This window comes from Kogia breviceps, chromosome 2 (genome assembly GCF_026419965.1).
Source record: "Kogia breviceps isolate mKogBre1 chromosome 2, mKogBre1 haplotype 1, whole genome shotgun sequence".
NCBI classification, from domain to species: Eukaryota; Metazoa; Chordata; class Mammalia; order Artiodactyla; family Physeteridae; genus Kogia; species Kogia breviceps.
The window spans coordinates 142,354,474-142,371,739 of NC_081311.1; the positions used below are offsets into that span (position 1 = coordinate 142,354,474).

The 17,266-nt window shown below is 37.3% G+C and overlaps 1 protein-coding gene across 4 annotated transcripts in view; it reads left to right on the plus strand.

Annotated features, from left to right (window-relative positions):
• Nucleotides 1-17,266, plus strand: part of MAP3K20 (mitogen-activated protein kinase kinase kinase 20) — a 170,411-nt gene that overhangs the window by 69,650 nt on the left and 83,495 nt on the right. For all 4 annotated transcript variants that reach the window (XM_059054546.2, XM_059054547.2, XM_059054543.2 and 1 more), the window contains exons 3-4: nucleotides 11,640-11,727; nucleotides 16,823-16,924. In XM_059054546.2, coding sequence (XP_058910529.1) covers nucleotides 11,640-11,727; nucleotides 16,823-16,924 — 190 coding nt within the window. The remainder of the gene's footprint in view (nucleotides 1-11,639; nucleotides 11,728-16,822; nucleotides 16,925-17,266) is intronic.

Sequence of the window (17,266 nt, forward strand, 5' to 3'; positions counted from 1 at the left end):
GAACTAAAAAGAACATCAAAAATTTTCTTTTAGATGGGAGGAATATACAGATGGTTTTGAGGAGAGCCACGGTAACCAAGTTTACAACATATCCCAATATTGGGCTGAAAAGTAAATACATTCAGTCAGATGGCTGTACCTAATACCAATTATTTAAATATGTTTTCAGAATCACTGATGTCTTTGCATAAACTTAGGTAAAGATAACCCACCAAAATTGAAAAATAAGATATACCAAGAAATTGATAAGAATTAAAATTTTTAGGCATAGGAAAATATATAATGTAATATAAAAATTAGCTTTCAGATGTTATCTTTCACCATCCCTATTGAACACAAGAAAGACTTAGATTTCAACATGAAGGTTAGTGGAAGGAAAGATTGTCATGGTAGGTGGTGATAGTTATTAGTATTGGAGGGTTTGCTTAAGTGGAGGCTATCTCTTCATCACACCTTTAGGGGAGAAATGATCTTAAGAGCCTATGATTCCAGATTATTTTTACTATATATTTGTTGGGATTTCTTCCTTTTTTTTTCACTCAGTAGTCTGGCAGATATCACACACATGCCTTTGTCATTAGTTATTGTTTGAGTATGCTGACAGAGTCCAAAAATAGTGAAATCATTAATTTAGCTGAAGAATCCAGGTATTAAAGATACTGTCTAATTGGAGTCTACAAGATGTGAAAGGACTTTTCAAGACTATTTAAAAATTAAATTTGCCTGAATTCTTCTAAATGATTTTTCAGATTTCCATAATAAATGTAGCAAACATTTCTCTTATGGGATGTAAATAATCAAACTCTGTTGCACTGTAGAGTAATATTATAAAGCACTTAGCTAATCAGATTGCGAGAGTCGCTCAAAATTCCTAACCATGTAATTTTTGCGTAGAGAGAGGGAGCTTCATGCTGTGCAATTAACTGGTTTTATTAGCTATCAATTTGGTCCTTCCTGGCTGGCCTGACGGCCTAGTGCCTGTGGGAATTAGATCTTGGTTCTTGACTTGATCCTGCACAGTTGAGTGTCAGGAAGGTATGGAAATCTTGCAGTGGGGGCAGTGGCCAAGGCCCTAAGGGGGAGTTGATGAGGAGTTGTTTCTCACACTTCTAAATTTTCTAGGCCTATTGTAATTTTCAGATGTTCTATAAACTAATGTTCCATTCTGCATTCAGGTTAGATTTGTAAAGTAAAGTGGGATGGTTTAGTGATTATAAGCAGAGCTTTGACATAAGACAATCTGTGTTAAAAACCTGGCTTTGCCATTTTCTGTGCCATTAGGCAAGTTTTAAAACTTCTCTGTGCCTAGTGAAGGGTGATAGTGAAGGGCCCTCGCTCATGGTTTGCTGTGAGGATTTAAAAGGTTAGTCTACCAATTGCATATGTAATCACCAGGCAGAATGATTTTTTGCATTACTCACCTTTCTAAAATATGACTATTGTCATTAAGTTCTTTAACTACCCCTTCCATTTCTTCCTTTAATTTCTTCATACTACATACATTCAAAATAAAGATAAATAAGTACCTCTGCTCAAAAAAAAGTATGCGTTTTAAAATTACATTTATATTATGTTTTAGTTCTCTAGATTGATTGAAGTCATTAAATAGCATTAGCAAATGTATTCACAGCAAATATAAAACATTTCAAAATAAAAGAAGAAGATCACAAACTGAAATAAAAACAAATGGAAGAGGAGGGGGAAGGGGAAGCTGGGACGAAGTGACAGAGTGGCATGGACATATATACACTACCAAATGTAAAACAGATAGCTAGTGGGAAGCAGCCGCATAGCACAGGGAGATCAGCTCGGTGCTTTGTGACCACCTAGAGGTGTGGGATAGGGAGGGTGGGTGGGAGACACAAGAAAAAGGAGATATGGGGATATATGTATGTGTATAGCTGATTCACTTTGTTATAAAGCAGAAACTAACACACCATTGTAAAGCAATTATATTCCAATAAAGATGTTTAAAAAAATGGAAACATTAAAAAACAAAAGCAGTCTACATAAAGTGCTTGACATACTAGGCACTTAGTACATCCTACCTGTTATTATTCAGGAGTCTGCAAACTGGAATCTCTTTGAACAAGGGCAGCTTTTAATAAAAAATATTTAGAGGGCTTTCCTGGTGGTGCAGTGGTTAAGAATCCGCCTGCCAATGCAGGGGACACGGGTTCGACCCTGGTCCAGGAAGATCCCACATGCTGCGGAGCAACTAAGCCCATGCGCCATAACTACTAGCCTGTGCTCTAGAGCCCACGTGCCACCGCTATTGAAGCCCGTGCGCTTAGAGCCCGTGCTCCGCAACAAGAGAAGCCACCACAATGAGAAACCCATGCACCACAATGAAGAGTAGCCCCTGCTCACCGCAACTAGAGAAAGCCCACACACAGCAGCAAAGACCCAGCACAGCCAAAAATAAAAACAAATAAATAAATAAATTTAAAAATATATATATTTAGATGAAAAGACTCATATTTTATTGGACTTTTTTTAAAGGGGGGTGGAAATTTATAAAAAGAGGCAGAAGTAGAAGACCTAGTTGCAAACTTTATTACTGAAGTTTCCTAGGCTCCTTGGAAAAAAAATGAGCCTGCACAAATCAAATCAATGACCCAGTTTTCTTAAGTCTAAAATATGATAAAAATATCTAACTTATTTGTGAGAGTCAAATAACATAAGTGCTTTGGAAATGTTAAAGTGCTATATTTAGGTAAAAACACAGATAAACATAAAGTCAAATATAATAAATACATGAAGCTAACTAATATAAACCAATTATGAAAGTGTAATCCACTGCTGGAAGAGATCTGATCTTTGCTCGTAAGTGTGACTTGACTCTGAATGATGAACTGATTAAAAAGGAAGGGGAAAGCCTTCAGAGAAAGGAATTAGCATTGGTTAAGCACCTAGTATTTGCTAGACACTGGCGTAGGATTTCTGTTCTCCCTTAAGGAGACGGGCCCAGAGAGGTTAAATAACTTCCTTTAAGTCACCCAGCTTATTGGTGGCATAGCCAAGACTCATGCTTCAGCCTGTTTGACTCCAAAGGATGTCCTAACACACCACAGTTAATTACCTCAGTTCAGTTTAGCAAATATCTATTGAGCACCCACTCTGAATAAAGTACTGTTAATAATGCATCAATTTTTTTTATAGAAATGGAAAGAAATTTAGAGCATGAAGGAACCTGGAAGGTAATTTTGTCCAACCAAGTAGTTTTCTAGGAAGAAAACAAAGTCCAGAGTGACCAGGTGGCTCCAGGGCCATCTATTTTGTAATTAGAATTTAAATTTCCAATCGCCTAATCTAGTTTTTTATTAAATTATATTGCTTTTCATTAAAAAAAAAAGCCTAATCCTTCATTAGTTCATACTTCAAGTCTTATTCGAGGGCTTTCTTTGGGGAGGTTTTCTGTGTTATTTTAGCCCCAAGTGATCTCTTTGAGCAAGTTACATAAGTTGTTTAGTGGAAAGGTAGGTGCTTGAATGTGCTTTTGTCACCCAAACTGAATACAGGTTGTTTATAATATATTTTACTTTTTCATGTCATCACAGTGACATTCTGTTGTGAGCATGAAGAATCTAAAGTCTCTTAGCCTTTTTGTGCCTTGGAGATATCTCTTAAATCCCTATCCTTAAATCTTCACTATTTATTTCATTCAGTTTTAGCCACCCTTCCATCTTGCCAGGTTAGTCTGCCCTTAGTTGGGTATGTACTTAACTAGAGAGCAGCCTGATCCCTGGAGGGGAGCCTAGGCTGCTGTCCAAGCAGTTGCATTTGGTGAGTCTGCTGCAACCCACCAGGAAAACCATTGAGCAATTTGGACTTCCCAGTACCGGTGACATTTGCAATGCATCCCACATGGCTCCGTCTTGACTGTTCATGAAGAGTGAGCAGAATGACTTGTTTATTTTTCCTTCTTAGTATTTCTAGCCATTTTTCTTCCAAAGAAAAGTTTTCATGACATCAAATGTCATGAGGAATATAGGCTGTATTATATTATGGAACCTGAATTCAGTTCATTTATCCTTCTTTATTTCCTTGAATACCTAAAGGGCAGCATTTGAAAGAGAACGTACAGAACTGAGAGGTTTGCTGCTTGTCATGTTATTGAATGAGTCTCATTAAGCCTAAAATGACTCAAAGAGCATGACCTGGGTATGACTCTGGTGATTAAATACAGGATTGAAAATCATCCAAGCCTACTTTTAAAGTTGTTCTATAGCACTGAGTTTTTAGGAGGAATGGGGGCTGGTTTTCCATCTTGCCATACATGTAAGAATCAAATTTTTATTTTAGGAAAATGCCTCTAGCCATGATACTCTTGGAGTAAAAATGCAATGAATTAAACAACTTTTTCTTGACCCTGGTTCTTGTGATCTGATACGTAAATCTTCTGATTATTGAGAGTAACTGAACGTTCTGCTCAGTTATCTTTTTATAATCAGAGCCTGAAAGAGTTAAAAGGGAAGGGAAAGTCTACCCACTTCTTGCCTGAAAGAGCGAGGTATTTTGACCTTATAGACTTGTAAACATACTACTGTTTTAGGAGTTTTTAAATCAAGAATTTCCCCTTTTCCCTTACATTCCACTGCTAAGTCCGATAGTTCTGGGCTCTGTGGGGATAATGATAAGAGGTATGCTGTTCTGAGAAGACCAGTGGCATTGTCTTTTTGAACCCCTCCTGTTCATAAGAGGCCTGGTTCAGTTGTTGTAGAGTTTTGTGATACTGGGCCAAGCCTATGAAGAGGGCTGTCTTAGTCCATTCAGGCTACAGTAACAGAATACTGAAGGTGAGATGGCTTATAAACAACAAACATTTATTCATCACAGTTCTGGAGGCTGGGAAATCTGAGATCAAGTTGTTAGCAGATTCAGTTTCTGGTGAGAACCCGCTTCCTGGTTCACAGATGGCCGTATTCTCACAGGGCAGAAGGAAGGGGTGAGAGAATTCTTGGGTCACCTTTATAAGGGCACTAATCTCATTCATGAGGGCTTCACCCTCATGACCTAATCACCTCCCACAGGCCCCACCTTCAAATACCATCACATTGGGGGTTAGGTTTCAACATATGAATTTTAGGGGAACACATTCAGTCTACAGAAAGAAGGCTTCATGAAATGTAGCCCCACTCCTGAGAATCAGGGCTCCATTTTTCAGTGTGTGGTAGAGGAGTGTCTGCTACAGTGAGTATGGAAAGTGTGGATTTGATAAGAAGCTGGCTTACTTGCAGAGGTGATTTTTGGAAATATAAATGGTAAAATGCATTGGGTAGAAAACTGGAACTGGAAGGTTTAAGACTAAGCAAGCCTCTGCATTCTGAATCTGAAAAAGTGCAATGAGGGCATGCTTGGAGAATAGCCAAACAGGGAAGGGTGGTCAAGAAATTTTGCCTGTTTGATTGTCGTGGATGGCAGAGCCTGCAAGAGGCAACTTGTAGCCATCCAAGTCTTCATTCTGAAAGTTCAAATCAATAATGAGCTGGTGAACATAAATTTCCATGTGGCTTCTACTATGGTTGTATAATTGATTGACTGTCATTCTTATAAAATAATACCCTTAAGTAACCCTTATGCATGTAAAAGAACAGAATGAATATTAAAGCAAAGCCACACCCACAGGCATTTTAATCTTCTTACTGTCCTATTCAGAGTAAACATTTACCTAACATGAACTCTTACCATGGCAATTACTTAAACACATTTAATATTATAATCATCAAATATTATTTGTTCATCCACCCTTTGATATTATTGAGTACTTCTGGTATATAAAGCATCTGACCTTTCTCCCTCATGTGGTATTATACTAGACATGGTGCAAGATGAGCAACGTAGGGAAGGCTTCCCTCAAGAGCACTGGGCCACAGGAGCAAATGTCAGAAGGGAGAGGAAGGACGATCATTTAATAAAGCACTGAGCCAGACTCTGAATAGGTGCACTCAGTGTCCAGCACCTTTGTCTCATGGCCTCTCAGAGCCCATGGCCTTCTTCATGAATAACCCAGGCAAACACTAGTTTGCTCTGGAGCCATATCAAGAGAAACTCCTAGCTCAGAGGTTAACTAAACTAGTTTTTATATACCTAGGGTAGTTCTGGGGAAGTAAGGAAAGAGTTTTATCTCTTCCTGACCCAATCCTAGGGAAAAATCAGAATTTCCATGCAAATCAACATTTTTAATTTTATATTTATATGCTCTAGTCATATATATTACATATAACATGCATGTATAGAGGCTTATTGAAAAGAATTTGGGAAATATATAAAAATTTTAAATCATTTATGATTCTTTTCACCACCTACAGATAACCACAATCAATATGTTATTTTATTTCTCCCCCATCTCTCTTCTTATATGTGTAATTTTTATTTTTTAAAAAAAGTGGGTTCGGGCTTCCCTGGTGGCGCAGTGGTTGAGGCAGGGAACACAGGTTCGTGCCCCGGCCCGGGAAGATCCCACATGCCGCAGAGAGGCTGGGCCGTGAGCCATGGCCGCTGAGCCTGCGCGTCCGGAGCCTGTGCTCTGCAACGGGAGAGGCCACAACAGTGAGAGGCCCTAGTACCACAGAAAAAAAAAAAAAAAAAACTGTTGAAAGTACTTTAAAGGAAGGATGTTAAAACTTAACCACCCCCTAAACTTAAATTTAGTTAAATTATGATGCTTAGTAAATTTAGTTAAATTATGATATTTAGATTCTCTTATTCTCTCTGATTGGATCAGCCATTTGGAACCTGCTGGTCAAGTTCTGGAAACATGGCCAACTGAGCTAATGGGTCATCTCCCCACATAAATGCTTAGAAATGCCAGTTGAAAGAAAATTAACAGAGTGCCCACCTCCTCCCCAAATCCCTGATAAGTTTTCTTATGAAGAAAGAAGGAGGGAGAGAAGGAAGATGAAACCAGCCCCGATTGGAAACAGTGGGAGCAGTCACATATCTTACTGCAAACACAATAGCTGTTAGACATCTGTGTGCTCTGATAAGGACATTACTACTAGACATTTTTATGAATAAACTTGTGGTTACTCCACTTGTCTGTCACATTGGGATCCTTTATTTTATGGAGAATCTTTGAGCGTGAGTTTAAATTGCTGTAGTCTGTCCCAGTCTTTCCTTAAATCCTCACATCCTAATCTGGAAAACTACTTATTTACCCCAAAGATCTTTAGACCTTGGGTTGTGTAACTCTTGGATGATTAATAAATAGATTATGATCATTCATCTCTGCAAAAGTCTAGAATAACTTTTTTTTTTTTTTTTTTTTTTTGCGGTACGCGGGCCTCTCACTGTTGTGGCCTCTCCCATTGCGGAGCGCAGGCTCCGGACGCGCAGGCTCAGCGGCCATGGCTCACGGGCCCAGCCACTCCGCGGCATGTGGGATCCTCCCGGACCGGGGCACGAACCCGTGTCCCCTGCATCGACAGGCGGACTCTCAACCACTGCGCCACCAGGGAAGCCCTAGAATAACATTTTAAAAATATTTAAAATGTTTATTTTAGTAAAATACATACAGCATAATATTTTTCATTTTAACCACATTTAAGTGTACAGTTCAGTGGCATTAACTATAATCACAGTGTTGTAATCAACTATCGCCACTATCTATTTCCAAAATTTTTCATTACTCCAAACAGAAATTCTACATGTTAAGTGATAACTCCCCATTTCTTCCTCTTCCAGTCCCTGGTAACCTCTAACCTACACTCTTTCTAACCTGTGAATTTGCCAGCTTCAAGATATGTCATATAAGTGGAATCATCCAATGTTTGCCCTTTTGTGCCTGGCTTATTCACTTAGCCTAATGCTTTCAAAGTTCATCCATGTTGTGGCAAGTATCAGAACTTAATTCCTTTTTGCGGCCTAATAATACTCATTGTATTTATATACTACGTTTTATTTATCTGCTCATCACTTGATGAATGCTTGGGTGGCTTCTGCCTTTTGGCTGTTGTGAATAATGCTGTGAGTCGGCATACAAGTATCTGTTAGAGTTCTTACAATAGCATTTGGCAAACAGAAATGTAAATTCATTGTGTAGAAAAATGAAGTCATATGGACTTCCAGTGTTGACTAAAATTATTATTTCAGTGTAACTTGAGTAAACATAAACATAAACCTAAGAATTAACTCTTTATTGTGTATAGCTCATAAAATCAAAATCAATTTTTCAGTTAAATAAAAAGGCAACTATAAAATCAATACAAGAGAAATAAACAACTTTCATCAAATTATATGTACTAAAAACAATTCTTTTGTTAGTTTTAATAGTGTAAAAAGATATTTACCTTTTTCGGTACAATGGAGCATTATTTTAGCCTTCCTCATTGTTATGTTTCCTTTTTTTGTGTGGTTTTTTTTTTTTTTTTTTTTTTTGCGTTACGTGGGCCTCTCACTGTTGCGGCCTCTCCCGTTGCGGAGCACAGGCTCCGGACGCGCAGGCTCAGCGGCCATGGCTCACGGGCCCAGCCGCTTCGCGGCACGTGGGATCTTCCCGGACCGGGGCGCGAACCCGTGTCCCCTGCATTGGCAGGCGGACTCTCAACCACTGCGCCACCAGGGAAGCCCATGTTTCCTTTTTAATAGTGAACTTTTTAAAACCAGTAATCCATTATTTTGATGTGCAGGCCATTCGCTAGAGTATCCCAGAATTTAAATCTGGAAGACAACAATCTAAGGAAAAATTATTTGCTGCATATTTACTTCAGCAATTTCCATTAATGAACTGTTGGCAAGCAGGTGCCTATAAAGGCAAATCTACATAATACATACGCTTGCTATCAGTTACTGGCTGCTACAAGTACAGGTTTTAGTAATTCAGTTAATCCCAGGTATTTCTGTTGGAACTTGTTTGAATTGCTAACATGGTGTCACTTGACGTTCGTTTATTGCAAATACCACTTATTTATTTAATCTACCTCTGCTTATTATTAGCCCATTTCCATGAAACTAGTACAGCACTCTAAAATAGCATGTTGTTTTCAAGATGTTAAATCAAATTCTTAGTTTATTAAATTGGAACCTAAAGTCTTATTTCATAAAAATGTCTTTACTTGCAAATCATACTGCAAGAGTTTTTTTGTTGTTGTTTTGGTTTTTTTTTGGTTTTGGGGGTTTTTTTTTGTGGTATGCAGGCCTCTCACTGCTGTGGCCTCTTCAGTTGTGGAGCACAGGCTCCGGACGCACAGGCTCAGCAGCCATGGCTCACGGGCCTAGCTGCTCCGTGGCATGTGGGATCTTCCCATACCGGGGCACGAACCCGCGTCCCCTGCATCGGCAGGCGGACTCTCAACCACTGTGCCACCAGGGAAGACCCTGCAAGAGTTTTTTATAACTGTAAAAAAATTAAAATATGAGCACAACAAAGGGACACAAGATAATAGTTGTTGTTTTGTCATTAGCATATGCCTACTCAAGAGCTGTTAGACATGCTTACCAATACCTGAAAAGATAAATTCTCTCTCCAAGATATAATTTGTCAATATCTTAAACGTAAGCATGAAAACTAGCTGGAACACTGAAAATCCCATGTCGTGCTAAATTATAAAAGTGGTCGTCTAGGGCTTCCCTGGTGGCGCAGTGGTTAAGAATCCGCCTGCCAATGCAGGAAACACGGGGTCGAGCCCTGGTCCGGGAAGATCCCACGTGCCGCGGAGCAACTAAGCCCGTGCGCCGCAACTGCTGAGCCTGTGCTCTAGAGCCCGCGAGCCACCACTACTGAGCCCACGTGTTACAACTACTGAAGCCCGCGTGCCTAGAGCCCGTGCTCCGCAACAAGAGAAGCCACTGCAATGAGAAGCCTGCGCACCGCAGCGAAGAGTAGCCCCCACTTGCCGCAACTAGAGAAAGCCCGCGCAGCAATGAAGACCCAATGCAGCCAAAAATAAATAAATTAAATAAATTTAAAAAAAAATAGAGAGCTTATGATGTCCAAACATAACATGAATTCTATTTTTACAAACAAGGTCATTTATGATTATTTAATGAGAAATAGAATTGTCATATGGATGAATAATTGTATTTATTACTCAATTAATGCATTTTCTTTCTACTTGGAAAACTAAACTATGAGAAGGTTGTTTGATGAATACAGAACCTCTACACACAGTGGACATTCAGTGAATGTTAAGGAATCGTTTTGATGGCTCCCTTCAACAGCTATATTACTAAAAGAAAAAACTGTCAAATCAACCTTGATAAATGTCTCATCCAATCACGAATAATGTTCCTTTCTCTTGTTCCCACATTCACCCCTTGTCAACCCTCAACCTTCTGTTTTCTATCTAGTCACACCACCTTCAAAACAAGTTTCACAGCATTTTAAATGAAAACTCAACTCCTACTATGAAAAGAAAAATGTATAACAAATGTGCAAATTCCCAAAGGGGAGTCTCCGTTATGACCAAGGCTTCTCCATTTTTATTTATTCCTGACTTTCTTTAACTGTACTTTAAACTCTTGATTAGCCATATTATAACTCCACAAAAGCAATAAAATTTTAATGACTACATGTGATTTACTTAATCTAGAGAACATCCTCCTATAGACATTAGCAGATATACACTGTGGTACCTCTTTTTCTTTTCATTTAAAAAATTAAGTTTAGGGCTTCCCTGGTGGTGCAGTGGTTAAGAATCCACCTGCTGATTCAGGGGACACGGGTTCAAGCCCTGGTCCGGGAAGATCCCACATGCCACGGAGCAACTAAGCCCGTGTGCTACAACTACTGAGCCTGCACTCTAGAGCCCGTGAGCCACAACTGCTGAGCCCACATTCCACAACTACTGAAGCCCGTGGGCCTAGAGCCCGTGCTCCACAACAAGAGAAGCCACCTTAAAGAGAAGCCTGTGCACCCCAACGAAAGAGTAGCGCCCACTTGCAGCATCTAGAGAAAGCCCATGCACAGCAATGAAGACCCAATGCAGCCAAAAATAAATTAATTAATTAATTTAAAACAATTAAGTTTAATAAACTATTTTTTACCATGACACTCTGTAGTAGAGTTTTCTAATAATTAACACATTTCACAGTGTAAAGTATGCCTTCCCTATCAAATCGCCACTGAAGGTCAAGAATCCACGTGTCTGTCCTTTACAGTACTTTGCATACGGTACGAGAGCAATAATATATTTTAAATAAATGGTTAGATAAAAAATATAAATAGGTATTACCTGAATCTATTCCAGTAATAGTTAAGAAACCGTGCCGTAACTTTGTCATGACTACTCACTCATCCAACCGATAGTTCAGTCTTGTTGCAGTCTCCCAAAAGAAATATTATGCAGGAAAAAATGTATTTGACTTTTAGGAAGAGGGCTTTTACTGTTAATAAATATGGCATCTCCCCTCTTTAGTCATCCCCTTCCACTGTCAGTCATGCCAGCTTGCTAGTAAGCACCTCTTCTGCTGCCAGTTCAACCCCACTTCTTTTTTAAATTTTTCAGAAAGCTTCAAGATATAAATTCTTAATCTGTCAAGAGTGCTGCCAAAGACAGAGTTTTATCAGCATCACATACTTGTTGAGTACATATACATCTTTGTAAATGTATGTAAAAGAAAATTGAATAGGAAACCTATTATATGAGACTTTTATAAATGTGAAATTTTATGCAGTTTTGTATTTGATTTTTGTATAGGCAGAAATACTCAGTGTCCTCAGTCACAGAAACATCATCCAGTTTTATGGAGTAATTCTTGAACCTCCCAACTATGGTATCGTCACAGGTAAGAACTCTATTTGACTTTTTTTTTTCCCCAATTACCTAGCTTTAGATTCTTTAATATGTTAAAATGCTTAATATTAGGTTCTGTCATGAATTGTGTGCTACTGTCAGATGTCACTTTTGTTGCTATAAAGCATTAATAAAACTGATTATATCAATATAATTAAGAATGGTGTTTCCACTTCTACCCATGTTTAATTGTGCTAATTATATCTGCGTAAATGCTATTTAAATGCACTCGCAGCTGCAGTACCAATATTTAAAGGTGCCGTTTAACTAAAATTTCATTTAATTAGTTGAAATGAGCGATGTTTTTTGTAACTCTGTGACCTTTTACAAATTAAGATTTCTTGAGCTATTCATGTTATAATTCTTTGCAAGGCATTTTAATACCGTTAGAGCATTCTTTCTTCAAGGCCTCTGACATGAGAATATTTTTCAGATTTGGTCATCTGGGTTGGTAATGACCTTGATCTAAATTATCACATAATTTGGAGGAGCAGTTTATAACTGATGGAAACACCCTTTCCAAAAAGGAGCACACAGAAAATTTTGCTGTATAAAAACACAGAAAGGCACATATTTTTAATATTTTATACTTATATTTGTATAATCCAATGAGCAACTTCAGGTATAGTGCTCAATTTTACAATACGTAACTTTGACCAGATTCTTTATCATGACAGTTCTTTGATCAAAACAAAGCAAACAAGAAAACCTTAAAAGATTAGCCCTCTCTTCTTCTACTGTAGTGTTAAGGACTTGGATTGTCTTTATATAAAATAACAAAACACCCTCAGTAAAAGAGGACTGGATTAGGTACTTCCTTATAAATTATCTCATCTAATAGTTAGAATAACCCTATGAGATAGATAAAGTAATTTTATTTCACATAAGAAACTAAAACTCTAACTTAAGTACTTTCCCAAGGTTACCCAGCTAATGGTAGAACCACAGTGGTATACATTTCTCCATTTGATTTTATACAGAATCTCCTCTTCTTGTATGCAAGAAGCCTATGAGCACACTGTAGATCCAACGGATGTGGAGGGCCGACTGTACTGCTCCATTTTATATAAGGGACTTGAGTATCTGTGGATTTTGGTATCTGCAAGGGGTCCTGGTACCAACCCCCCACAGATGCTGAGGGATGACATACGTACGTGAACTGAGTCAAGTGTGGAAGATCAGATGGGTAGGGGATGATAGCACTTGCCCTGCCTCTTGAAATGAACACAAATAAGTCTTAGTACAGGAAGGTTAAGGCAGAAAGAGAGACAGGCACACAGACCTTGATCACTCGGCCTAGCTAGCTGCCCCTCTTTAGAACCTCATTGTCTTTCTCAGATGTTGGGGTTCTGATGGGGGGAATCCTGAATGGCTTGAATCTATTCCAACTTGAGTGTACTTGTTAATAGAAAAGGTTATTGCAGCAGGCAGCTGTTGTCACTCATACTGAGGACTTGAAAGAATAATTTATCAGAGCGATGGAATGGAATGAGCACCAGAATAGGAATTGAGAGATGAAATCTTGTCTTGATTCTGCCAAAGCTGCATAGGTGGGTCACTGATGATCTATGTCTCAGTTTTCTCATACGTGAATGAAGGGACTAGAATTGATGATTTCTGGGTGAGAGTGTGTATGTATGTGTGCACCTGTGCATATGTGTTTGCTGAAACTTCTCATCACAGAGAAGACTTTCTAAAATTTGCTTATAAGACCTGGAACAGAGTCCAAGAGGCAGCTGCCATTTTATTTCCCTTGTTAGGGAAGTGAACATCTTTCTCCCAGATCTACAAAGAAATGGGGTGACTAGAATCTCAATCTCCAAAGTCAAAAGAAAAGATACAATAGTGGACCATCTTTTCTTTGATCTTTGGAAACCTTAATTCTGTACTACTGTGCAAGCAATAACCATGAACTGGAGTAACTATCATAATTTCAGACAAAATAGGCTTAAGAAAAGAAATATTACTAGAGATAAATTGGTCATTTCATAATGATAAAAGGATCAGCATATCAGGAAGATACAGCGATTGTAAATGTATATACAGCTAACAACAGGTTCTCAAAGTACATGAAGCAAAAATTGACAGACTTTAAAGGATAAATAGTCAGATCAACAATAATGGATTTCATTACCCCACTCTCAGTAACTGAGAGAACAACTAGATAGAAAATCAGCAAGGATATAGAAGACTTGACAAACGTTCTCAACCAACTCTACCTAACTCACATACATAGAATACACCACCCAACAAAGAATACATATTCTTTTCAAGGGCACATGGAACATTCTTTAGCATACATAAGTTAGGCCATGAAATAAATCTCAATATATCTAAAAGGACTGAAAAGTTCTCCAACTACAATAAGATTAAGTTAGAAATTAATGCAGGAAAGAAACCTGGAAAATTCCCAAATATTTGGAAATTTAAACAGCATATTTCTAAATACCCAGTGAGTCAAGAAACTACAATGGATTTTTAAATATTTTGGACAGAAAGAAAAGGAAAATGTAGCATATCAAAATTATAGGTGGCAGATAAAGTAATACTTAGGGGGGGAATTTATAGCTTTAAACATCTATGTTTAAAAAACAAGGTCTGAAATTGATCATTAAGCTCCAACCTTAACAAATTACAAAAATAACAGAATAAACCCAAAGCAAGCCCAATGAAAGGAAATAATAAGGATTAGAGCAGAATGCAATAACATAGAAAACAGAAAAATAATGGAGAAAATCCATGAAACTAAAAGTTTGGTCTTTGCAAAGATCAGTAAAACTGACAAACCTTTAGCTGGACTAACCAACAAAAAAGAAAATACAAATTAGCAAAACCAGGAATGAAGGAGAGGATAGCACTACAGTCCCTACAGAAATTGAAAAGGATTATAAGGGAATGTTATGACCAACTTTATGCCAACAACTTAGACAATTTAGTTGCAATGAACAAGTCCCTGAAAAGATAAAAAATTTCAAAACTGAGTCAAGAAGAAACAGAAAATCTGACTAGAACTATAAGTAAATAAATTTAAATTGATAATTTAAAATATCTTCATAATGAAACGCCAGACCCAGATGATTTCGCTGGTGAATTCTATCACATGTTTATAGAAAAAAATAACACCAGTCCTTCCCATACTCTTTCTGAAAACAGAAGGAACACTTACCAACTCATTCTATAAGGCCAGTATTATCCTAATATCAAAGCCAGATAAAAACATAATAAGAAAACTTCAGACCACTGTCCCTCCTGAACATAAATGCAAAAATCCTTGACTATGTATTAGCAAACTGAATCCAGCCACCAATAAAAATGATTATACACCACAACCAAGTGGAATTTATCCCAGAAATGTAAGATTGATTTAACATCTGAAATCAATTAATATAAAGCATCATAATAGATAATAGAATAAAAGACAAAAACCATTTGGCATTCTACAACACCCATTTACACTAAGAAATCTCAACAGGCTAAAAATAGAAGTCAATTTTCTCAGCCCGATAAATAGCATCTATTAAAACCCACAGCTAAGATCATACTTAAAGGTGAAAAATTGAATGTTTTTCCCTTAAGGCTGGGAACAAGGAAGTGAGGTTCTGCTCTTGTCACATCTAGTCAACATTGTACTGGAGGTTCTAGTCAGTTTAATGAGGCAAGAAAAAGAAAATAAAAGGCATCCAGGTTGGAAAGGGAGAGGTAAAACTGTCTTATGTGACATGATTCTCTAAGACTCAGGAAACCCCAGGAATCCATGAAAAACTACCAAAACTAATAAACAGGGTAAGCAAGGTCACAAGGATCCAAGATTAATATACAAAAATTAATTGTATTTCTATATACTGGGAATGAACAGTCTAAAAATGAAATTAAAAAAACATTCCATTCACAGTACTATCAAAAAAAATAGTACTTTGGTATAAATTTAATAGTATTTGGGTATAAATTTAACATAAGAAGTATTAAGACTTGTGCAATGAAAAGTACAAAACATTGCTGAGAGAAAATAAAGATCTAAGTAAATGGAAAGATTACATGTTCGTGCCTTGGAAGACTCAGTATTGTTATGACGGCAATTCTCCCAAACTGATCTACAAATTCAAAACAATTCCTATCTAAATATCAACAGACTTTTTGTAAGAAATTGACATGGTGATCCTAAAATTCACATAGAAATACAAAAGACTGGAATAGCCAAACCAGTTTTAAGAAAGATCTAAGTTTAAGGTCTTTGCCGCATTTCAAAACTTATTATATAAAGATGTTAAAAAAAAACTTATTATAAATCTGCAGTAATTAGCATAGTGCAGTATTGGCACAAGGACAGGCATATAGAGCAATGGAGCAAAATTAAGAATTTAGGGGAAAAAAACCTTACATTGATAGTCAATTGATTTTCAACAAAGGTGTCAAGACTATTAAATGGGTAAAGGATAGTCTTCTCAACAAACTGTGCTGGGAAAATTAAAAATCCACATGCAAAAAAAAAAAGTCTTAGACCCTCACCTCAAACCATGTGCAAAAGTAAACTGAAAATGGATCATAGAAATTATCAAATTGTACACTTATAGTATGTGAATTTTAAGATAGAGAATTTATATCTCAAAGCCATTTTTAAAGGAATTTTCTCACTTTCTTGGCCTTTTGTGCTTAAAATTTGAGGGCTCTTCTAAATCCTGATGCAACAAATACTGATTTGTTTGCATTGTCACATAAACCCTCTGACTTATGTGTTTAATCTTATTTATCTCATAAGAATAACAAATTTTTGAAGAAATACCTATATTCATGCCTGCCTTTGTTTCAAATACATTCTTGCAACATCCTTGTGTTTCTGAATTCCATCTGAATGTCTTTGGATTTCATTGTCAGCTCAAGTTTTATTATTCATTCTGTTTGTGGTCTTGTCTTTGACAGATTTCTTACCAGGATGATATTAACTTTTAGAAACAGCATGGAACAGTTTTTATAAACTTTTAATGCCTTTTGTTAAATTATTTAACACATTTTCCCAATGAAACTATGAAGTCTTATTTCTGAAATGTGCCTTGGTTTTAATTATATGCTTATGTTTCCTTTGAAAATAGAATATGCTTCTCTGGGATCACTCTATGATTACATTAACAGTAACAGAAGTGAAGAGATGGACATGGATCACATTATGACGTGGGCCACTGATGTAGCCAAAGGTAATGCTTCGTGTATTCTTACAGAATTGATGGAGAGCATCCTGACATGGTGACTTTAGTCAGAGGATTTCTTATTCTGTATCTTAAGATGTTCTTTTTTCAGACCAAAAATAGCAAGAATTCTGCAACTTACTATGCACATAATATTTTAGATCATTGCCTTTCTACTCCTGCATTCCTTTTCTCTCCTTCCTTTTTTACCAAAAACCAAGTTCCAACAAAATCAGTGGCTCCAAGGCAGCATTTTTGCCCTATTTTGTGACATTGTAATTGACCAGCTTGTTTGATACATTAAATGGAAAGATTATAATTCTGTTGTGCTGCAAGTCTCTACTTAGATGC